This window comes from Melozone crissalis, unplaced genomic scaffold (assembly GCF_028551555.1).
Source record: "Melozone crissalis strain CALT ecotype California unplaced genomic scaffold, PUWL_Pcris_2 ptg000013l_1, whole genome shotgun sequence".
In the NCBI taxonomy this organism is placed as follows: Eukaryota; Metazoa; Chordata; class Aves; order Passeriformes; family Passerellidae; genus Melozone; species Melozone crissalis.
Genome location: NW_026535791.1, coordinates 42,894,521 through 42,920,473, shown reverse-complemented (window position 1 = coordinate 42,920,473; position 25,953 = coordinate 42,894,521). Strand labels below are relative to the sequence as shown.

The 25,953-nt window shown below is 35.9% G+C and overlaps 1 protein-coding gene across 1 annotated transcript in view; it reads right to left on the bottom strand.

Annotated features, from left to right (window-relative positions):
- OCA2 (OCA2 melanosomal transmembrane protein) overlaps positions 1-25,953 on the bottom strand; it is a 158,041-nt gene that overhangs the window by 16,743 nt on the left and 115,345 nt on the right. Inside the window, exon 22 of the mRNA XM_054271957.1 lies at positions 18,771-18,864. Within this exon, the coding sequence (XP_054127932.1) occupies positions 18,771-18,864 (94 nt within the window). The remainder of the gene's footprint in view (positions 1-18,770; positions 18,865-25,953) is intronic.

Here is a 25,953-nt window from a genome sequence, read left to right as displayed (position 1 = left end):
AAGAACAGAAAGGAAATGGCTCCAACACAGGATACCCCATTTCTGATCAATGACACGACATATCTGTACCAGATTCTTCCTCACTTTTCTTAGAGAAAATGTTTTTCTGTGTGCCATTTGTGGATATTCATGGATATTTTCTCGCAAATCTCCATTACCATTGCCATTTGTAGTGTATTATCTTTTACTACACAATGACAGTGTTTTAGGGGTGGCACCCCCCAGTTCAGTGCCCTCACTGAAAGTTTCCACACCACAGGCCACTCATCTTTTCCCCACCACAGGAAGTATAGGGCAGGTTAAAGACCTCACCTCAGTAGCCTAAATTAGCCTTTTCTTTGCATTCACCACTGCTGAAGAATCTTATGCTCAGACTACATGTTGGCTGGACAGGTACCATGTTTTTGATCAGTGTTTTACTCTGCCCTGCCTTTTTAACTGTGCTGGACATTGGCAAGAACTTGTGTCTGTGGCATCAGCAAGTGCAAAACTCAGGACAACTGACCCAGGTGGGGTAAGCAGCTTGGCTTGAAAACATGCACATTTAATGCCATCCTCATGGACGGAAACTACCTGCAAAGTAACCGTGCCTTGTGCTAGCATGGCATAAACCAGAAGCACAGAATATTTCCAAATAAAGTTCTTACCAGAAGACACTGGACTCAAAACCTGAATTTTTATCAAAAGAACATTAAAAAGATTGCAGAAAATATTCTGCAATACTGAAAGATTTTGCCTTAACTGTTTCAGTTTACAATCCTGGCAATCAAGAGCAATTCAGCTACTTAACATTGTGCTAGCCTCAGGAACTGGTAGATAGCTCCTAGAGCCTGGAGATATGCCCTTTTACATGAATTTATACACCTGCAACTTATATGGTAATGTATGTTTCTGTGAATCCAATTTAAATTGAGCAAGCATTGAAAGGAAAAAAACAAAAAAGTTAGTATCAGCAACAAACAGATGCAAATATTGCTAGATTAACCTGGTCATTTTGGTCCCAAAGCTAAACAAAAGGGCCAAGAGCCTTTTTCTGTTCTATTAGCAGCCTTGTAAAAACCTCAGCAAGGCACAGCTCCATCTGGCAGAAGATATTATTTTGCATTAGAATTCAGGTATTACCTCCTGGCTTACACCATGCTGAACCATCTCACAAGCTCTGTACATAATCCAACAGTGCCTACAGTGATGCCCTGAATGTTTGCATTAAGAAAAATGTGTCCTTTCACAGGAAGAGATAAAACAAATGTACAAGACATTCTGGAAATATCATTAAAAGGCATAGGAAATATTTTTCCTTGTTTGACAGTATAACTAGAAGGACTCCTATTTTCTGCATAAATGCCATCCTTTAAATAAGCATGAGCAATATCAGAGTTTATCAAAAGGGCATGGTCTGTTTAAATAGATTGACAGAGTTAAACCTGGAGGTTCTTATGTTGATTTACCAATGTTTTCTAGTTAAATCCTGCCTTCCCTCCATTATGAGTTTGGATAAAGAGGCAAAAAGCAGAGGCTGTCTTTTCATAAAAAATCACCTTTCTATGGCAGCAACATTGAAAGATAAGCCAGACCAGTATATTCTCTTCCATTGTCGCCACATCCAGGTGCCCCCACTATTTCCTAATTCTTACTTGCAAGCCTGTCTCATTCATCACTCACCTCTAGAGTAATAAACAACCTTTTCAAACTTGGATATTTTGATTCCTTTTTATGCAAGGATGTCTTCATTTTCAACTCTACATGTCAGGAATTTTCATGTGCTTAGTGTGAAGTGTGTGCTCCCTGATCTTATGTGATACATATATGTGGCCCTTGAATTGCAGGAAGACCAAAGGTTTTGTCGAGTATTTTTCCTGGACTGCTAAATTATTTGCATCTTCATATAAATTCACAATTTCTAGGCCAGTTCAAGTATGGATATGTTAGAACAGTTATAAAAATCAGCTGTTCAATGGAAAGCTAGTTCCAATCTTAACCACTTTGTCATTACATTTCCTGAAACAAATGCTAATGAAAAATAAATCCTCTTCTGTACTTATGAAAATACTTTTTAACTATTCATTAATTTCTTGCAAGCAAGATAGCTCTGTTTTATTTCTAGCTAGGGAACTATAAATAAGGACTTTAATTAAATACAATGTTTTAAGAAATGAGATGCCAAACTAAAATAATAAAACAAAGTTGATATATTAATATCTCCATTGGATTCTGTAAAGGTATTTCTCCTTCAAAGCTAATAATGTAAACAGAAGTTATTCTCAAAGATTCTAGAAAGAACAGATGTTTTCATTTCAGATTACTATTTTTGTAATCCAAAATAGCTCAGCGCCTAGGCTGTAAAACATACATTGTGAACACTGGTATGTGGAAACATTTCCGGCTGAAGCAAATGTTAAGAGAATTTTTAAAAAACCAAAACTGGCTAAACAGACGAACATCATAAATTACATATGCTAAACTGCAAACTTCAGATTTATTTTAGTAAGATTCAGCACTAGCAATGCCAACCATGGCATACAAGGAAACTACTATTGAGGAAACAAAATGATCCTCTTACTGACTAACAGTTTCCTTTTTCTTTTGGAGCATTTTAGGAGGATCTTTGAAGAGGTTGCAAAGCTGAAATAATCCTCCAGGAATCATTAGAAAAATGCAGGCTTTATGCAAAACATTAAAAAAAAATTATATCTCACTGATGTGGCCAGCACACTGTGTAGGAAATAAAACTTTTTAATCAAATTATTTATATTTTTTGCTCCAGTTTAATGAAGTTCTTAATCCATCTGACTATTTTTTTATTTAAATGCATAAAATCAGAGATATTACTGGACAGCCATGGGATCTGGTTATTTTATTTGTCTCCTGTTACTTCTGTGCATTGGTATGAATTTGAGGTATGACAATAAGTGATATCATGTCATCTATATGAATAAGGTCATGAGAACAGAAGATAAGATTTCAAATTTACCTTTGAATTTCAGCAGAGCTTTTGTTGAGTGGACTTGCTGTTAATTTCAAATTCTTCCAATTTGATATTCAGACTATTCTTTCATCAACTTTGAGAATTTATGGAAATATTTCTAGTTATGCTGCGTTTAATAAAAGCAAATTTCATTGTAGTCACAACCTGGCATGGGTCCTGAGATCCTAAACTACCTGTAACCAGTCTTGGCAATGGTAAACATACAGAAAGATCACACTTTACATCACAAAGACCCTGAGAAATAACCAGACAATATTTGATTTTTTATTCTTGCATGAGAAGGTTTTGATAATTTTAATGTTAAAGGTCATTAAATCCCTAACAGCTTTGCTGCTGGAATCCATAGCTCTATCCATACAAAGGCAGAAATTGGTCCTTTCTAACACACACATGCTTCTATGAATTCTTTTATTCATTAAAATTATCAGCACATACATAGAAATGAGAATTCTTTCTTATCAAAATAGTGCATCACTTTCAACAGGAATTCAGTTATCCTAACAAAAAAATTTCACTGGCTTTTAACCAAATATGTTATATAGAAATGTCATATTTAATGGTGAAATTTGCAAACAGTAGGTTCATGTCTGGAATGTGACTGACTAGATGATCCTCATCTAAGGAAAATTATAGACCTCTTTAGGAATTGAACATAGGATGTAGGAAACCAGTCACAGAAGCATTAAAAAGGACATTCAGAATAAAACTTAAAAGATTATTTTGAGTCTCATTGAGAATAATTCCTCTGGAACCACAGGCGTCTCCAAGAACCATAAGCAAAAACAACTAATCTTGTATTTCTTGTGCAGAAAAAATTGCCCCTAGTCAACAACTTTAAGATTTCCCTTTTGTACATGATCAGAGTTAAAGATCATGTATATCAGCAATGAATTATTCTCACAAACATTATTCTCACAGAATTTGAAATTTGCTGTATGTATCCAGCATGAGCTTTTAATTTTAATAAATAATAAATGACAAATGCAGAACTTAAAGGTGAATCTCTTATGTGACAACAGAAGTGTCAAAACACATTCAAAATTTTCCCTGGAATGAGAATCTTAAGGTGAAGCAAACATAACTTTTGCTGAATTATTTTCAGCAGACTAAATGTCTGACAGGTAAAGAATTGTAGTTTGTTAACTAAATATATTTTACGTCTGAGAAAGAAAAAACAAATCAGTGTCCTTCCACTTCTGTCTCCTAAATATACTGGATAAATGAGGCCTGCTTCCTGCACATATATTTTTAATGTAAATTGAAATATCATGTCTGGGCACCTTTCCATGCACAACTTTCACCAAGAAGGTATCAATAAGGCACAGTAGAAGAATCCCTTTCAAATCCCCATATTCCCAGGGAATCAGATCTTGCTCAGCATATGGCTACACTTCACTGTGAACTGCCCTGGACATTCCAGGGTCAGGAGGGAAAGAGTACATGGAGAGGAGAAGGAGGGAAGGAGAGGGAAAGGTTACAAGGAGAGGGGAAGGAGGGAAGGAGAGGGAGGAGGGAAGGAGAGCCACCCAGCCCTACTGAAACCATGGTTCTGTCTCGTCTCACCTCCACCCAGCCTTCCTAAGGACAGAGCCCTTCCCTCTGTCCTCTGCTCACCAGAGAACCTGGCCCTGGCTCCTGACATCAGAAACACAAAAAATCATAACAAGATCACCAAAGGCCCCACAACAGCATGTGGTTGGCTAAAGAAGGAGGTGGCTATTTAAAGTCCCTTTCACTGGCCAGATTTGAACCTGGCTTGGGCAGATCCTGGTGAAAAGTCCTGACCATCGACCTAGAAGCCACTCAGGAGCTTGGGAAGCTGTGCCTTGCTTCTGCCTTTCTCCTTATTCTCACACATCTGTGTGGGGGAGGAAAAGGTTACATGCCACTGGGATGGAAAAAACAGGGGAATAGATATAAATAGAGAGACAGTAAAGGACAAGAAAAGAGACTAGAGACCAATGAAGGTAGATAAACGGATTGCAGTGTCCTAAATTTCCAGTGCATATATTATTTCTTCAGTATACAAAATTCCTATTAATACGTTTCTGTCCTAGTTACTGATTATTTCCTCTTTTGTATTTTCCTTTGAAGGATTTTTGCACAATATCAGGGTATGCCTGATGAGAAACTTATTCTGGGATTCAGCTCCAGATTCAGGCACATGTAGATGAGAACTATGTGAAAGAGGCTTTTTTGGTCTAAGTTCCCACAGCAGAAGGTGGAAAATGTAGAGTGTTTAGGCAAGTGAGTACAGGCTCACATACCCTCCAGGAGCTCAGATGGGAGCTTAGACAATTATCTCTTATCAAATCAGGTATTGTAATTCAAGCTGAAGCCCATCTTCTGGTAAAATGCTGTATCGAGGATCAAGATATTTTTGTCTGGGCAGAATAAAAATGGCCAGAATGAAAATCATATTAAGATAGTGCATTCATCCACCTTTTTTCTACATTTTTCTGGACTAAAAAATACCAAGAAAATTTAGTGCTTGAATTGGTCAATAACTGAAGATAGCGTTAGGGTAGTATGAAGACTAAATTATCTCAAAATTGATGTGAGTTTGGTTTACTTGTTTTTCAAATGAAGTGTTAATTAAAAATTTTAAATATTAACTTTTAATTAAGTACAATATATTGATGCATAATTATGCTCATTTACTGAAGCATTCATGGACATATCAATACTTGTGTATAAATCATTAAAATTTGTCAATATAAATTGATCGTTTTTACCCTTTAACTCTCAAATCAGGAAATAGTAGAAATCAAAGTTAATATTTATTTTGTAATGTGCTACAGTGAAACCTTTATTTTAGAGCTGCTAAAAATTAACTATATATGTATATGCATTACTTAAGATACAATACGCATTATTTAGCTTTGTAACACAACAGCATAGAGTTGGTTCTGGTCAGCTGATAAAAGGGGACTTCAAGAAGCTAATTCTCCCTATCTCAGGATATCCCTTCAAAATGTCAGGACAATTCTTCCCTTTCCTTTCCACTGAATGCAGAAGGAATACAAATGAACAGGCTGAATTACATGGATGAACTCGAGTGTGATGAGTCATATTTGAAGTCAAGTATCCTATTTCTAACAGTTGTCTTGCTGCTCATGAGCAAAATGCAGAAAGTTCTGGAGTAACACCATCATAGGAAAAATCTATAACTTCTCTGTGGGGAAGGTTCACCTCAAAGGTGACGTAAAAAGCCACTAATGAGGCTAAAAACCCCTTTTAAAACATTATCATATAATTCACACTTATGAGTGTAGGTGTGTAGACTTTTGTGCTGTATCTGATGACCTGATACATACCAGGCAGAACAGCCTGCAGACACTGCTCATGTTGGGAAATATCTGATTTTCAATCACACTTCAAATTGCCAAGTCCCTGAGGGCACCCACAGACCCCAGTGTCCCTGCACAACTCCCTGGAGCTCCCTTCCACTCCTGGCCCAGGATCCCATTTCACCCCTCTCCAGGGCTCTGCCAGCCAGACAGTCTCAATGTTAGAAAAACACATTGAAAATGAGGTACCAATGTACTTTAGCAAAGGGTGGATTTTTAAAATAGTCATCTGCATTAAAAAAAGAAATTTAATAATTTTTTCCACACTAAAATAGTTCAGAAATTAGCTGCTTTTCTGAAAATTATTTTTGAAATTTCTGCATAATCAGAAAACTTAGAGATTTCAAAACCTGTAATTCTACTCCACCTGCAACAGTAATTATGACAAGCACTGGCTCGCCACACTTTTCTTAATTATTTCAGTAATGGGTGTTTATTGTATTTATTAATACTATAAACACTATCTCAAATCACTATCTCAAAACTCATGGAAAAGTTGACCACTCATTTTGAACTTGTTTCTATCTCTTCCTACAGAATAGACATAGAAATTAATATTTTTATGCCAGTTTATTCTGTGCATATAAAAGTGTCAATTATTTTTAACCTCTTAACTAAGAGAAGACATTTTATCTGTCACTGAACTTTTGAGTTTGACATCAATTAAAGTTCTCCCATTAAAAAGGAGTTATTAGAGCAACATCAAGACTTACACAATCAATCTGTCAAAATGATATTACTGCAAAACCTTCAAAAATAAAACCTTTCTTGTCAAACAGGCACAATTTGTAGGTGGCAGGCTTTAACCTCAAAATGGAAGCCCAGATATCCCCAAAACCCTACTTTACTCTCACACCTGTGATGAAAGAAGCAATATTTTAAAAATATAATATTTAAGGAGAAAACATGACAGACTTTATACAAGAGAATACTGCTCTGTTTCTCATCACATTCACCACTAAGCCAAATAATCCATATGGTGAGAGGTCTAAAAATGAGACATAATCTAAAGTGCTTTAAGTCTCATTAATTTTATTTATGAAAATATAGAAAAAAAATTATTTTATTAATAGGCTAATGACCACATGCAGGCTGCAATAATCAATGGAAATGGCACATGGAAATATCAATATCAACAACAATCCCAAGTCTTTCAAATTTAAATAAAAGATAGTACTGACTACAGTGAGTTTTCAGCAAAGCAGAAAAAGCAGAGGAAAAGACCTGTATTTGACTGTTCTCCCAATCACTGCAAATAGCCTCTACTATAAACAGTCCTCACTGATATACTGTATTTAAGAAATACAAAACAATTCTTTTGTTGTTTTTGTTTTTGTTGTGGGGTTTTTTTAATTTTACTGAGTTTTGGCCTTTGCTGGTTTGGAATGTTCTCAATTTTCTTTCTTTGCTCCCTGGTTTGATTATTCAAAGCTACATTGCCCACCTTCTTTCTTTTAACATTTCATTTGTCACTATCATTACAGACAAACTTCTGCTCCTGCTGAGAAAAGCACACTTTCCACCAATAAAAAGGTCCTTGCTAGGAGAAGCAAAAATGCCATTCAGTTTATTTCTAAGTGAATCCCCTTCAAGACACATTAATTCTCAGTCACAATGAAAAAAAAATCAGTAAACAAGGGTTCAATTAATGGCAGGGACAGCAATAAAATTTTCAAAGAGTTCAGCCTGCACTTCAGTAAGGCAAATTTTCACAGAAATTTAACAAACTAAGCAACAGTGTTTCAATACTGCTTCTGCATTTGGTTTTCAAAAGGCAAGGATTTAGGCACAAGGCATTAATTTAGAACCTCCCCAGAAAGGCCTGCAGGAATAAATCAAAAAGGGTAAGATCAAGAGAGACAAGTGTAGCAGCCATTTTTTCTGACAGAGAAATTGGAAAATAGGTATAAAAACCTAAAGCATGTGAAAGTCATTAAATACAAACAGCTGTGAAACTGGTGGAAAAACACAAGAACACTTCCAGCAAATCCTGTCCCATGCACAAGTCTATACACAGAAAACTTGTAATATTTAGAAGGGTTATTATTAGCTCATATTTTTCTTCTTTACAAGTGGGCTATTTGACCTGGCCTTAATGGCCATGTGATCTGGCAGCCTGAAGGACAACAAACTCAGCTCTCAACCCCACAGCTAATTTCCATATGATTAACAACTTTTGGACCAGATACCACTCAAGACCAATTAATGAGACACCAACAGCCAAATTGTTTAGTTGCCTGTGAGAATGCCTTTTAACCTACAGGAAGTGCTGCCTATAAGGCCCCAACAAAGATGGATTTTTTTTCCCAGAAAGTCAAGAGAAAAGGGCTTTACACAATACTAAACTGTGTCTAGCAGAAAAAACGGATGAGTACTGGAATAACAAATACCATGGAGGGAAAAATTACTTATACCCTAAGTACAGGCAAACCAAGATTATCTCATACCTTAAAGAGAGTTCCAGTGAAAAAGAAATCCAGTCTGGACTAGTTGAACCACAGAAAGGATGGAGCACAAAAGCTGATGTGATTTCAGAAATAAGTTGCACATTTTAGAAAACTGTGCTTATAGGAGCATGGACTTGTTTTTTTTTTTTTTAATAATGTATCTGTTCCATTTCTTATAATATTTTACCTCTGAAGTCTAAAATGTATCAGTAGCTTCCCACATTTGTGGCAAATATCTCCTTTTGATAAATATTTTCTAAAAAAATTAACTAAGATTAAAACTCTGCATTAGATTTTTTCCCCCTTATATAACACGGAGATGCACACAACACCCTGGTCAGTTGGGTAGCACATCTACCAAAAGCTTTTCCTTTTTCATGCACTGGATATACTGAGATGGTAACAAAAAGAAATTCAGCCCAATTGTTAACTCAAAGACATGGTGGAAGAAATCAGCAAGAACTATTTCAGTCCTAATTCTTCTCTTGCCAGAAAATATGCTTCTAATCTTAGCTAGGAAAACAAGCTGGAAATATCAGCCAGCATGATCATTAGAGTGGTGTCACTCAAGAGAGACTGTAGACACTCCTTTCTTCTCACTCAGGCTTACTTATGGATCAGGTAAGGCACCATCAAACCTTTTATTTAAAGATCTGCAATGAAACATGAGTGCTAGACCACAGCAGAGCAGAGACATGGACACAATAGCTCCTGACACATGGCCCACATTCTCGTTAGCACTGCTGACACTGATGAATTATCTTGGAGAATAATGCACTGACCTCTTTTAACTGCTTTCTGATTTAATAGGCTCCATTAAAAAAAAAATTTAAATCACAATCATGACAAGCCTAACAGCATAATGGTACATATGACCTTCAGTTTGTGCTTTTTAACATTTAACAAAAGCATATTTACCCCAATGCAAAAGCAAAATAGGCTACAAATTAACTCCTACCTTCTACTGTAGAAGTTTAATCAAATAGAGCTTCTTTTTATTTTCAGTCCAGAAATCCGTAAAACTGGATAACACCTAGTTTAATTATCTTTTATCTAACCATGAAATTCTGTGCACTTAGATACAGAACCTTTAAAACTAGTTTGAGAGGATTTGGTAGAAATGAAATGCAGTGAAATGAAAAATGAGGTAATTTACTTGCCTTTTAAAAGCTTGCTGGAAAGGTGAATATTCTCAGCTATGATTTCAGCCCATATTAGTAGTGGTAAAATATGAAACCCCATGGCCAGACATGTCAGCAAAGAGGTTTTATTTAAATTTCTTCACCTCTCGGTGAAAAGTTGTTTTCTGCAGATTTTTCTAGTAATTAATTTTTCCAGTTTTTACATGACTGCTATTTAAAGAGACACTGAAGAAGCACTACACTGCTCTTTGGGGCAGACATTCTGATTTTCAAATCCACCTTTCAGCATAAATCATATCTGCTATAAAATCCTGGGCTTTAGAGATACTTCAAGAAATTTTTCATAAAAACACTATAATCCAAGATATCTTGAAATCTGTTGCATAAAATAATTTCCATAGGAGTAGCACTGCACAAACACAGCAGTATATCTGCTTTCTGATACTGCCAAAACCATCTAGAAATCATTACTCTTAAAATTATTTTCATTCCAAGTGTTGTTGGGAAGTTATTAGGTATTGATTTAGTTGGTAGCCTGCACTTATAAAAGGTAACCAAGAATGGGTTATGGTGTGTGTGAAGAAAATAGAGATATATATTACATTTACCACTCTCCTTGTTGTTCATTGATTTGTTTTTAAGGTGTTAAATTGCTTTATACATTCTGTGACTTATAAGATCCATGGCATACAATTTCTAACAGAACACTCTATAAATATGATCACTCCTATAACCTGTATATCTAGTAGGAACACTAGCATGATCATAAATTCCCAAGTAAGAGACCTAATTCTTCCATCCATACTGGATGCAAATATGGTTTTCAGAATAAATCAGGATCAGTATCCTGCATTTCAGCTTAACAAGAAAAAATTAAATTCTCATTCGGTTTCAGTGTAATCCAAATCAGTTTTTCTTTCTATACTCTATTTTCATTTGGCTATTTCTTTTCCTCCATTAATTTAGTGATATGTGCCAGTAGACTAAAAATATCTGCAAGAATTTGATTGATGATTTAATGCATATTATGTATACATATTTTATTGCTCAGAAAGAAAAAGGCATACCAGCAAATGCACCAGAAATGTGAGCAATTGGCACCCATGCAACAGTTAGGGAAGACCTTGCAGAATTACATTAATTACTCACTTTTATGACAGAGCAGTATTCTTTAGAACTTGTTGTTTAATACTCCTGAGCATGACCTTTCAAATTTATGAATTTCTGAATACCTCAAAGACTCTGTGTTCCAAAGAACTACTGATTTGAAAAAAAAAAAAAGGCAACACCAAAAAAAACCCAAAAGAAAACAAAAAACAAACAAATAAAAACAAAAAAGAAAGAAAGAAAGAAAAAACCCCACAGACTTCTTCACATGTCATCACTGTCCTATTTAATGTACACTTTCCCCCAGTTTACACCTGGCTGGACTTGGGGGTGGCTTGGACTTTTTTCTTTGTTTTTTTTATAGCTTTATGCTAGTGAAAGGGAAAGATACTCTGAAACCCAAAAAGGCAATTCAGAAATTATATATGAGACATACTAAATGGCATATAACATTTCAGAATTTAAAATAAGAATATTTTTTAGCACCAAACCAGTTGATCTGGCTCTTAGATTGGTATGGTTTGTGTTTACTCTTCAACTTGCAACTTGCTACCTTTTTTTCTCTCTCTAAAAAATTTTTCTGTCTGATAGCAATTCCACAGTCAAGTATCTTGATGATAGGGGTTACATTTATTTTATTCACCTGAGCATTCATTCTTGACTGTTAGTGACCTGAACACAAAATTTATGTCAATAAGATTTTAGTTTAACTTTTTTGTGTGTTTCATGGACATATACATGCACAAACTATACAATTTATAATCAATTTTAAACCAGTCTCTAAATCTTCACTATGAAAGATTTGAAACTGAGAATTTTATGAGCCAGTTCATTCAATTAATTTTGTTTCGATGAGAGCTGTAATACAAATTGAACATTTTACTTTTATATACATTATACATTATATATTATATATACCTTAAACTATGTAATACTGTTGCATTTATCACATTTCACTATTATTTGTTTTCTTGCTTAAAACCTCACCTAATTAACTAATGCCAACATTTTGTAGTCAGATCTATTTCTTGGAAATTGTTTGAGTTATATTTAGGGTTTGGGTTTATTTAATTTTAAATGAGATCAACACAGAGGATCAAGCAAGAAGCGTTACACATGAGACTGAATCAAATTTGCCATTTCAACACAAATAGATACTTGCAAAGTTCTTTTCTTACATTGGCACCATTGGCACTAATGGATATTATCATGCCAAAATAATTGTGCAAAACGGCGCTGGAATTACTAGACTATAATCTCACATTGGTTGGAAATGAGAGAAGGTAATGAAAGGTTGAAAAATGGTAGAAGGCAATGCCACTATCCTGCAGGACTCAGACAAAAGGAAGCATTGGAAAAAAACAACCCAAACTTTTTAAACTTGAACAAGGACAATTGCCAAATCCTGCCCAGGGGGAAGAGAAGTCCCTGCAACAGCAACATCTGGGGACAGAGCAACCAGGGAGCAGCTCAGCAAGGAAGGCTCTGGAGTGGTGATCTTCATGTGAGCCAGTACCAGAGGCAGCCAACAGCCTCTGTGACTCTATGCAAAGGGGAAGATCTCCTCCAATCTGAATCTTTCTATGCTTTTTTCTATGATCCTATGATTAAATACTGCTTCAATGACTTTACCCCATAATATTAATGTGACACATCTGAAGGATCACTGCTTCCTGCGGAGTCTAACGAAACACTGGATCATTGCAATTGCATTTATCAAAATCTCTGAGGATGAAACACACATTTCACAGAGTTTAAAGGCTAAAACTATACTTAAATTTTAATACCTGAATCACATAGTCTTATTTTGCGATGGGTGAGACAAGTATTTAAATCCCATTTTCTTTATTGGAAACAAAAAGCTAATACAAAAGACTTCACAATAAGAGAAGAAAAAAAGCAATACTTGTATGTCCACAGGCCAAACAATTCAAAGTTATTAGTTCTACTCAGAAGACATAGGAACATTATAAGCTCCATGAAAACTTCACGGTAAAGGTAAATCATGTTTCAAATTGGAAAAGGAAATGTCCTCTTACTTAAAGGTTCAAAATACTACTTTTCATCCTTTTTTCTAAAAGTAAAAAAAAAAATATAAATGCATATCCATTCACATTTCCATTTACACTGTTTGCATACCTTAAATAAAATCAGAAGAAATATTAAAAAACCAAGCCAAGCCATAACTCAGGAATAAATGCTGTGCACCACTGTTGCAGGAATACTTACTTTCATGAGGTTGCATGCCAGCCATGCAAATACTTGAAATAAGCAGCATTTATTTTATTGAACTTCCACATATGTCAATATGCCATTTATTTCAGAGCAGTTATTAGATCAACTGTGAAGCTTTAAAATATTGCAATGATTGTTGCTGGATAGCTCAAAGAAAACTGGCATTTTTTTTAACAAAGCCAGCTTAGAACCTAATAATTTAAGATAAATACATACTAAACTACATTTCTACTGAGTTGAGTTATCAGCTGAAAGTTGTTTATAGCTTTGCCCGTTCTGTCATAACAGTGACTAGGATGTTAAAATCTAGATTGTATTTGTTAAACTCAGTTCCCTAAATCTGATAGAGATTTTCATATGCAATTGCATTTGAAATTTATTATCTTATCTTTAAATAAGCTACCAAAAATCCTTTTAACATTCTTACATATGTAAAGAAATCAAGACAAATGTAAAAACAAGCTTTAATAAACCTAAGAGATCCAGATTTTTAAGGGTAGAAGTTTTATATAGGCAAATTATTGAAAACCTCAAGCTTGCCTGTGTATTAATGCATTTTTGTTGAGAGTGCTTTACTCAAGTGCTGCATTTGCACTTATTTGAACAGAAGAACTCTGTTATTGTGTCAGTTATCAACATTTAACCCATGACCACTTACTCCTCCTTATTGATCAGAAGAGTAGTGGGAAGTGAGATTGAGAAAATTCTTGTATCATAATCATTAAACCTTTTCTCAGCAGTACATTGTATCTTCCTTGGGTACTTTGAACATCCCCAGATTCTATCTTCTGGAGCTGCACAGTTGATCAGAAAGTCCACAGGTGAATTGAATTTGAGTATTTTGATACCACATTTCTCAATCAAATTCTCCATCAAAATTCATATCCAAAATGTAGAGTTGGTTTTATTTTGCTCAGAGTCAGCTTTAAAAGAGCAACAGCATAATTGTGGCATAGGGTGGTGTTAATAGCAAGAAAATAGAAAAAAAAGATACTAAATTATCAGGAATGAAAAGGACTAGAGTTGTCTAACACATAACCCAGTAGAGACATTTATGGGTTTTTTAAAGTGCTATTTTCCATAAGTTGTGTAAATAGGATACACAGGAGGTGGCAAAGAACATCATATTTGTCCTCCCACTTATATGAATGACACTTCTCATGGGAAGTTCTGTTTCACAGCCTTTGCATCTGAGTGCTCTCAAAAACAGATAAATAGGATATCCTACTGAAAATATTTTTGCTGTGAATGCCTCACAAAACAAATCCTATGATAGAACCAATTTTTTCCTAAGCTATTATCAGAAACCAATATTTTTGAAACTTTCAAATTATTCTTATCCCCAGAGAAGACAGAGGATATTAATTCAGCTCTGCAGGTGGTGTATGAAGGGAGGGCACTGACAGACAAATGCAAAACCTGAAAATACACACAATGCCTTCAGGATTATATCCAGCTAGCCCTACAACTGTAACTCCACATTAGGCTCTTGAGCTCATAACCTCTTCCTCTGGGCAGACTGATTTCCTCATGTATCAAATTATTTCTCCCACATTCTTATCCACTACCTAGTTATCCAATCTATTCTTCCCATGGTCAGCACTGTAATAGAGGCACAGTCAGCCAAAATTTGCTTGACATAAAATTGGAGTACGTCCCATAATACTTATTTTGTATTTTTGTCAAATATGTTCATCATTTACCTGTAATTAATTTTTTCTGTTGACATCACACATCATGGTCACAGAGGGGTGATAATAATGAATTACAATAGGATGAAGGAACATAAGTTTGTTTATATTTGAAATACTATGTATCTTTATAAGGTTATAAATGCCTATCTTGCCGAGAAAATGAAAGTCAAGTTGTAAATTGTATTAGCAAGTTAAAAAAAAAAAAAGGTGATTAAAGCCCCTACAGCAATGAGAACATCTTATGTTATGGAGCTGGAATCAAATTTTTAATTTGCAACAAAAAGATTTCTGTGCATCATTTTCATGTTCCACAGGGTGGTCTGACCTAGTCGAATGCTATATTGCAACAAACTCAGACATATATTAGTAAAAATTTTAAAAACCTCTAGGAAATGAAGCATCTAGATTAAAAGAGATATCTGCAATGTTATTTATCATTGAGAAAAAATAAAGAGAAAAAATTGAGAGAACCTTGAGAAAAAATAAAGCTCTGTTTATTATTTTACAGTCTGAATTTATATAAAATCATTGTATTAACCTCTAGAATTCATCCAAGCAACAAGACCACAATGTCTTTATCTGACCATTTGCCAAGAGAAAAGTACTCTCCTAGATTTGGGGTTTTCCTTTATGTTAAGCTCTTATTTAGGTGTAATAATTCTTTGATAACTAGACTGAAATCATAATAGGAATATTATAATTCCCTGCCTTCTGCTTACTCATAAATGCTGTCTCTGAGCAATTACCTTTGTATTATTAACATATCTGATGTTTTCTGAAGGGTCAAGACTATAAAAATAGTTACACTTCTGACTAGAGACATAATGATCACTTGTTTGCTCTGATATTTGCTTGCTCTAATGTTTACTCTTGACCACACACAGCAAATATCCCACTGCTCTCTATCTTCTTTTCCAAGCCCCATGGACTCACAATTTTTTCTATTTCTACCACTTAATTACTTGTCTTTGTGTCCACAATGTAGGAAAAGTATAAGAATTTGATGGGGGAACAGATATAATCACACTCATGTAAGTAACATGAGAACTGAAAGAGACTTGGATTTACACTGAATAGCAAATTGAACGGGAATTTGATATTGCCTCGATTAACAAAGAAAAGGCAAATAGCTCCACATTCTTAATTAAATCTTACCTTTTTTAAATGTGAAAAAAATAGGAGGACTGTGACTGGAATAACACATTCAGCTCTATCATGTACAGCTCTAAATTACTAGAAGAATAAGGAAATATTATAGGAAGGAAATATTTATATAATAATTGATATTACTTTATTTAGATTACATATGTTTCATATAGGTATATCTAACATATTTTTTTCAGGAGTAAAGATTGAACACATAAATACAGATTGATGAGGAAGCTTTCAAAATGGAACAAGAGCATAATTTGGCTGTACTGATTCCAAAAATGCAAGAGCATCTTTAAGGAAATTATTATTCTGAATTTGCTCTTCTTGTGAATTTCAATTTTGTTTTTGTCATAACATTCCTTTCTTTCCTCTTGAATTAGACTTATTCCAGATGAATCATCCAGTGGCAGTCACTCACTATTTGCCTTCAGATTTGTGGGGCTGGTTAAAAGCTGAATCCCTAAGTGGCTGAGCTTGGAAGGCACTAGTAGGACACATAAGAAGCATGGGGAGCAGCATTAGTGACTGGTCTCCAGCAGGCTTTTGTGCAGCTGATCACACTGGGAAGTTCTGCCTTTTCCACATCCCTTGTCAGCAGGTCCTTTCCCCATTCAATGAGTCTCATATAAGCCCTATTCATCCTTTTGATGCCGATATACCAGTAGGAGATCCTTTCTCTTTTTCTACCAACATGTCTAACAGATTCAAGGATAAAAAATAATTCATGGTGATAAATTAAACTTTCTACAATATTGTATATTCTAAATGACATGTGAATCTTTTTATTGCAGGGGAACATAATGAATAATTAAAAAACCTCACAGGGCCTGAAAAACAGAAGAAGAATTCATGGCAGCCAAATGATCTTTTCTCACAGGCAATCTTGCTCTTTCCCTTGTGAGCACTGTTCAGACAGAAGTGGTACAGGTGTTGATGGGTAATGTCAGAGAAGGGAACAAGATCTGAATGCATTCTGGGTGAGATATTTGGTGACACTTGCCAGCACATTCACAGCCAGGCATGCATGGATATGACCTGGTATCTCCTCATCCAGCAGTGTACTCTGAACACCAGGCTGCTTTAAGGTGCTCTAACACACAGAGGGAACCTTATTCTGTTGTCTCTTCTTTCTCAGTATAATCTTTCCCACCTAAATTACATCCTACTGGAACACTTTGCAGGCATAGCACTTCCAGCACATCGGCCTGAATTGCTTGGATGGTGAGAATGGGACACCAGACCTGTCTTTCCCTTACATCCATCTGTGGAGGACCAGGTCCTTGAGGCAGTAGGACTCAGGGATGTGAGTGATCCAGGGAAAGAAGCAATTGGTTGTTGTTCTGACAGACTCACAGAACTCCCCAGCACAGGATTTCTTCTGAGGAAGGCACTCCAGAGAGAAGTACACCAAGCTGATAAGACCTCAGCACTCTAGGCAAGTTATCACACCTCTGGCTCTGGCTGGGCAGCAGAATAGCATTGCACAACACATCTGCCAGGTTGCCTCTGCTACCTTCTTAAAAAGAGAAGAGAAACCTCGACCCACACCAAGTGCCACTGTGCAAAGACACGCAGAGGAAAGGTCATGGGCCCATAAACCCTCTCACAGAGCAAGGAACCTGCTTCTTGCCTTTTTGTCTCCCTGCACAGAGAGGCATAGCGGTGCCTCTTGCCGTGAGGAACCCACAGCTTCCATAGAATCTCGCTCTCAGTTCTGTCGAGGTGTACTCACCAGACAAGCTTATCAACCCTCTCTGAAACTCCTCTTACAGACCACTGTGTCAAAACATGGTTTTCAAAAAAGCTGCTTCTAGCAAAGGCCTGCCTTAAACACGTTTGCATGATTTGGCTTAGCATGCAGCTAGGAAGGAAGTGTATTATTGGAAGTAGAGTGCTCTACTCTGTGACACCACTCGAGACAGACATGGCATGGATTTCCTGTGCAGAGACACTTGGGAAGGGCAGAACAGTAGCTCAGGCTGATAAAAGACATCTTAACAAAAGTCAGCCAGCAGAGGGTCATCATCTCCCCACACAAGGTATCCATGATTTTTCTCTGGTGACTCTCAGGGGTTTGCAAGATGAGAGGGTAAAAATCTGTGTGTCTACTGGGAGAAGCACAGCAGAGGACCTCTCAATGGGGATGTGAAACCTATTGAGTAATCTTGGGCAAACAGGGAAGAAATGCAGAAAATTCACTTAAAGTAATTACTTTTAAGTAAATAGTTTACTGGTGGGATAATGGAATAAAAACCAACTCAGTCTAAATTAGGACATTCCGGTATCTCTGATGATAGAACATCCATGAATATGTGAAGATGAGAAACTAGGTTTAAACTACATTTTACAATAAAGCAACAATTTACAATTTCTACAAAGCTGAAGATTGAAGGTGATCAAAGCAGGAATTTCAAAGGCTTTGTTTCTCCTGGAGTTCCACTGTGCTCCCACAAGCTTCATGCATTCTATCAACATTATACAAAAATAAAGCGATTTGTCTTCCACCTGCATTTCAGTTGCCAAAACACAATTAGGAACACAAGTATCTTTTATAGAGCTTTTCTCTAGATTTTTTTCCTTAGAAGGTTCATTGTTTGCCAAGAGAGAAAAAAAAAACCAACAAAACCAGATTGGATGTGAGAAGTTTAAAAATGTACCTGAAGAACTCCATGAAAGAGAAGCCATAACCATGCTGTTCAGCAATTCCAGCACAAACAACATTTGCAGATGCTCCAATCAGTGTTCCATTACCTGCAGTTCAGAAAACAAAGACCAGTTTATAGTTGTGGTCTCTTTCTTACTCCTACTCTTTTTATTCTGTGTTGAAGGCCTAAGATGTACTCATTACAAAATGAAAAATCAATTTCTGTTGTATATAGGTTTGGAAAGAAACATACAGTCAATACCTCCACATCTTATAAACATCTTCATGCTTTGAAATATAAGCCTGGTATTACACCCTGGTTCTACTTAGGCCTAAAAAAAAGGGAAGGAACATAGCCCCAATAAGAAAATAACACCAGAGACCTGCATTCAGATAAACATGTTGATTTTCAGTTTTACTTAACTAGAAGGTGCTATCAGATGAGGTGAAAAGATGAGATAGTTTGAGAATGCTAAGAAAAATGGATACCTTTTTCCTAATGCCAACTTGATGTTGACACTGTAGTGCTTTTTTTTTTGATAAATTAAGTAATTTGTAAGATTTGTTTGGAGTTTTTTAATAGAAATTTAAACACCGTAAGTGTGACAATGGAGGGGAATGGATCTGTTTCACCTCTCTCCTAAGGCAAAAGGATCAAAGACTTTGTTTACCCAATCACCATGGTTCTTCAATAAATAAGGAAACATAATTTTATTCAGTGAAGTTCACCAAATTAACCTATGCAAGCCCCCACACAAGAGGAACACAACAAAGAAAAATAAAAATAATTTGCCAATTTATAATGTGCATCTATCCTCACTTCTCCCAAGTCTTTTCCAGAAATTAATTTTCTATAAATTTTTAACAATCTCAAAATGAAGTCAGGTATTCAGAGCTCAGAAAGACTGACCCATTTTCTATATCATTCCCATGAGTCATACCTCAGAATTATATGTGCTGCATACTTGACTTCCACAAAGCAGATGGCTCCAGCAAATGTTTCTGATCTAAGGCACGACTCAGAAAGTGAGAGTGACTCCTACATGCTTTTCTTTAAATGAAATTTTGAACAAAGGTAACAATCGAAGAGTTTTTTTTTATTATACTCAGTAAGTCATCTCTTTTGCCATACATCACTACATTAACAATCCATTATTCTAAGCAGGAGCCTTCTTTTCCTCCCATTGGCATGCAGTTACTCTTCTTACTTTAGTTCTGTTAAAAATTTTAGCTCCATAGAAACTCTTCTGGTCTAACTTTGAGAGAAACAGATCATAATGTAATTAATGCTCTGGTTAATTGTTTTGATTCAGTAAATGTTTTGGGTCACCCAGACATCAGTGTACCAAAAATCATCTCAGAATAAAGACAGAAGAATTATTCCCTCAAAGTAGTCACACATGATATTTTTATGGCCTTCCACACCTGAAAGTGCACACAAAATTAGCAGATGTCTAAAAATATAATTAAGAATAATATAACACTCTTAAATTAAAATAAAATAAAAATTAAGTACTATAATCCAGATGGTTCTGACTGGTCATTATAGCAACTGAGTTACAAATCTGAGGGAAAAAAAAAAAACCAAAAGTCACTCCAGACTTTTTTATTATTATTTTTAGTTGACTTCTTGAAAGCCAAAGCTTTCCAATAAAAAGCCCTGATATGACAAAATTTTTTCCAATTGAGTTCAAAGAAAATTCATGATTCTTTTTTATTCCAGCATGGTCAATTATTATCAACACACATTAGGCAGCAAATTCAAATTTTCATCCTGGAGTAGAGAGCGAAACAAAGGTATCTATTGTCTCAAGTGAGTGGCCTAAGCAACACCTATTAGGAGAAATAGACTGGTTTTATTTTCTCATCAGCAGCTCTTGAGCAGATGCCACTATGGAATAAGGAAGACCCAGAAGTCTTGGAGATTTCTTGAGATGAGAAAAGTGCTCTACTCCCACTCCCTCTAGTCCCAACAGACATTTTATTTTGTATATTTAATTCTCCCTCTATTTTTTTTTTAATTCCTTTTCTTTCTGCTCTCCTAGGAGCTGTGCTAGGTGGCCTGCTTCCTACCTGCTGTTTTTAAGGCTTTTACACTGCAAAGGAGCTGGAGCTCAGTGCAGAGATACCCTGCCTGTCTCTGAGGGGTTCTGCTGATGTTGCTGAAACTGCACATCAATACAAGGGTGTATCCTTATTGATCATAAAACTATTGTGATCATCCTTGTGAGACACCAAGAATTTTTTGTAATCTCAGCTTCTTTTCATACACAGAAAGCCACCTCCACAGGTGCTTTAGGTGTGGAGAAAAAAGAATGATTAGCATCATAAGAGGAACAGAAACGTTTAAAAAATAGTGTCTAGCACTGGTCATTAGAAACATCACACAGCCTGTTGAAAACAAAGACCAGTTTATAGTTGTGGTCTCTTTCTTACTCCTACTCTTTTTATTCTGTGTTGAAGGCCTAAGATGTACTCATTACAAAATGAAAAAATCAATTTCTGTTGTATATAGGTTTGGAAAGAAACATACATGCCCTCTCTCTTTTTGCCTTGAAGTATATCCAAATTACTTTACTGCACATTTTAAAATACAAAACTGAACTTGAACAACTTTCCTGGTAGGTAAGTGCCATGAGAAACCAAGGCACAAGGCGTGTGGCTTAATGTGAAAACAGAACAAATGAATACAACTGATGTAATTAGAGGAGTCAGGAAGGAACACTTCAGGAATTTTCAATTCCAAACTAATCACTAGTCTACAGCATCCAAACATTTCATAAGAGAGTTCTGCTCTATGTATAGCACAACCAGTCATCACTCTCAGAATAATGTTACTGCAGACAAGGAATATAGCTGTGGCTTCAATTTAAAGAGACTGAAACTATGCTTGTCCCATGGCTCTGACTAGATACATTCGAGATCTCCAAACAGCATGAGCTCTCCTATACTGCATGGGCTATAGTAATGCCTTCACATAATGAAGTATTATGGAAAGAGTTTCTGCTTCAGCAGTGAATTGATTTCCCCAAGTAGATTTCACTTGAGAAGAAATCGTCACCTTAAATGTTATCTGTGAGGAACAGCATTAGTTTTTCATTTGTTTGGAGCGTGTGTGCATTTTAATTAGGCACTGGCTCAGCAGGCTTCAAAGAACTGCACTCAAATTAACAACAGAAGCAAACTTTTGTTTCACCACCCAGGAACATCTGTCTCCATGGCACGGGTTCAACTCAGTAGTGAAATAGCAACACTAACCTTCTGAATCACTGAAAACTCAAGCCTAAGTTAATGTACACTGAAACCTATACATTAAACTCATTCTGATTGATGCAAACTAAGAATAGACATTTTTTAGGACTTCACTCAGTCTTGATTTCATCTTCACATCACCTGCAATCTTAAGAACAATTCAGCTTAAAAAGGCTTCCTCTTGCTTGTTTGTATGCTCAAAACAAAATAACGCTTGGGTCAACTGTACCAACACATTGCAATAAACCAGCCTGGTTTGAGGACTCCTATTGTAACTTTGTTGATGACTCCTACTCACCCCTTATCACAAGGCAGATGGTTACTGAGAAACTGGATTCACTACAATGAATTGTGATATTTCTAATGTCAGTAGTAGTTATATCTATGAACTAAGCAGTGCATTTTATTCTTTAGAATTTTATTCATTTTATTATTTAGAATATCTTCTTCCTTTTTTCCTTGACAGACTACATGCACTGTTGTCAATACTAACTGTGCTTAAAAGTTCATGTGCATGAAATCAAGAGAGACCTTTTTCTTAATGAAAAAAATAGTAATTCTAATTAACTTGTGCTACGACAGAGGAATCCTCACAGATTGTAATCCTTTTTCCATGGAGCTGCCCTAGCTCTGCACAATCATTTCAGAAACCAAGTAGAAGGTCTTCTACTGTTTCTGTCTGGAAAAGCTGATATAAGATCTTCTTTCTGATATTTCTCAAGGCAAATAACTTCAAATATCTTTAGGCAATGTGGAATCAACCCCAAGTGTGAGACAGTATTTAAGTTTTAGTCTAGAATAAATCTATCAAGAAAAATCCAAGCCCCACACATTAAAATGTGCCTTTTCATCCCCAGCTAACTTAGAGCTGCAAGCAGGAAGATGTTGACAAGGTCTGGTAAGCCTGATTTGATGCGTGCACTATCCACCTGCACTGCTTCTTTCAGCCTTCGTCTTCCATTTGTAGCTACTTCTCCACAACCCAGCACTTTGCTGCAGGGCTCCTTCAGAGACAGCCAAATCCGAACCCAGACCTTGCACACACCACACACAATGCCCCTCTCATGGGCCCAGACAGCCTTCTCCTCAGTAGAGGGAGTTTGCTCAAAAGTCGCTATGACCTGCAATGCACTGAAAATCAATGCTGGGAGAACCAACTAGGCTTCCTGAAAAAAGGGGCTGGGAAATCAGATTAGAATCACAGCAAGAAAAGGGAGAGAGTTTGAATCAATAATGCACATCCTCTGACTTGAAGTCTCATTCTCAGTGTTGATTTTTACTTGTCAGCAGCACATTTATTATATCTAAATGCTGTTAATTCTCATTAGTCCCTTTGGTATTGCCCCCTCAAGAGCAAGCCTAACCCTTTTGTTTGCTGAGTTAATGTGTTCGCTTGGAGAATCACCTCAAAGTGCCTGGCAGGATTAGTGTTTATTACTCAAAGCACTGAGAAATCAAAGGGAAGGGATTATCACTAATAAAGCTGTTTGGCCTAGCATGAGCAACCATTATAACAGTAACTTCCTTGAATGTAAAGGAGATAATACCTTGGGTAACAACCAAATGGATGGCTAACAGAAAAGTTTGTTTTGCTGTGGAAATTACAGACCATTTCCCCTACACCTTAACCAAGAAGCCCTCTGCATTTTCTCTCTCCTGTATCTCAGGACAGCTAATGCAGAAGTAAAAAAACTACCCTATTTTTGTGCCAACACAAGCTCTGAGAAGAGCTTTTCCCTAGCCTCTAACAAGCATCTGTGACAGGCCCAGTTCCATACAGGACAACTGTTCTGCTTTGTCCAGACAAGGATTCTCTTTCTGAAACAAGAAATTTTCCACAGTCATGAATAATTTTAGGGTGAGGATTCTCAGCCCTGCTTTTTGCTGTAATGAACCACTCCATTACAGTATCAAAGTAAAACTTACTGAAGGAAACCAGCTCCTTGCTTCCAAGGCATTTTTAAATGAAAATCCTGCGCACTCTCCCATATAATTTATGTTGTAAAAGAAATGCAGACTGATGTGCCTGGCTTCCTTTCCCCAGCATATTCTCTACTTAAAGCACAGGCTGAGCAAATGCAACAAATCTGTCTGCAAAAATGAACACTGACCAGTTCTGGTTTTGATTACCCTTCTAGAAGATAGCTTTCATAGCTTTGATAAATTCTCAGTTTCACACAAAAGTAATACAGATTTGCCTCATTAAAAAAAAAAATCTACATTTATATTCATCTGTTCAATGTCCACAAGTCTTGAATACCTTCTAATAACAGGCAAGACTTGAATAACTTAATCTTTTTTATGCATAAAAACTAATAAACCAGATATTCAAACATTGTCATCAATAAAGAGAATCAAGGCCAGTTGAAGAGTAGCAGTCCCTAAAAGGGACATCAAGTCATAGGCATGCATGAACTCACTTAATATTTTTATTTGTGATAAAATGCAGTCTTCTGATAACAATATTATTGATTTTACTGTTTTGGAAACATTTTGAATGGTATATTTCTACATAAATGCCTAAACATGGACATTGTAGGCGAAAACATGAAAGAACATGAATGAAAGTTTTGAGTTCAGTTTTCAAAAAATGTCATTGAACTGCATTCAACCCAATGCCTTCAATCAGGTGAAATTTACCACTTTTTCTCTACAAACCACTACAACACCACCAGCAGGACAGCTGTATAAGAATTACACTGGTAAATGCTCATTGTTTCCTTTTTGCTAAGAGAGGAAAAGGTGAAATTTAAATTTGCCTTTTTTCTATCAGAAGTGTGAAATAAATAAGGTGAGTTGCTGAACATCCTGCACTTGTTACTTTAGTGATCTAAAGAAATTCATAAACTTCTATGAAATCCAGACATCTCTAAAAAATACATAAAATCTGGGGTGACCACTAAACCCACTTTTCTCGTCAGAGTCAACCTACCCAGTGCAAGTGTAAAAAATACAATTATAATGATGATAGTGCCAGCTGTCTGACACTCCATTCCCCTATGCCCTGAGACACATATTCAAGTAGCTTTCACTTAATGTTTTTAATACTGCACATATTTCATATTTTCAATGCTGCACATATTTCATCTCTCATTTTTAGATTCAAAGACTAAAACTATGTCTCAGTTATATAGCTTTGCCACATGTCATGTTAATGGGGACAAATACTGAAAAAACATTTCATATACAGAAACCTGGCATAAGAGTATATTATTCATTATTTATCATAATATACTTTGAAGATAACTGTGCTAAATAGATTTATCAATATCTATATAAATAATATCTAGACCATGATTATTACTTTCCTTAGTGTCATACAGATTATCTGATTTGTCAATATAAATCAATATGAATATTGCAAGATTTTTTTCTCCTCAAGGTGCAGAAGAGGGGGCATTGCCTGGAAAGTGTCTGGAGAGAAAGAAAAGTAGATAATCCAGTATTATATTCTGCACCTAAGTGTTTTGAGTCCTGCTGTAACTTCCCTGCCTTATTCTGTCTGATAGTCCAAGTGCTACCTTCTAACTGCATATAAATCTTCTGCTGACAGCTATTCTTATACTGCAGCAACTCACTGATACAACAAAATCAGTTTGCCTATTCCATATAATTCTGAAAACAGAAGTGGCTAAAGCTCTTGGAAAGAACTTTCTGTCATTTATAATAAAGAAATGCACAAAGCAGGTAAAGAAAATTAAAGACATCTCCATATATATTTCGTAGGAGCCCCAGTGCCATATCTGATCATTATCCTATCTCTAATTTGCAGAACTTTATAGCTTGAAGTTATTTTACACAGGTTGAAAACCATTAATTGAAGCATTTCAAAGTTATCAGCAATGCAAGCATTATAAACAAGTGAATTTGGTGTTTGGTAGAAATTTATTTTCTAAATCAATATTACACATAGCTGTCTCATTTCCAATTTAAAGTCTAAGACC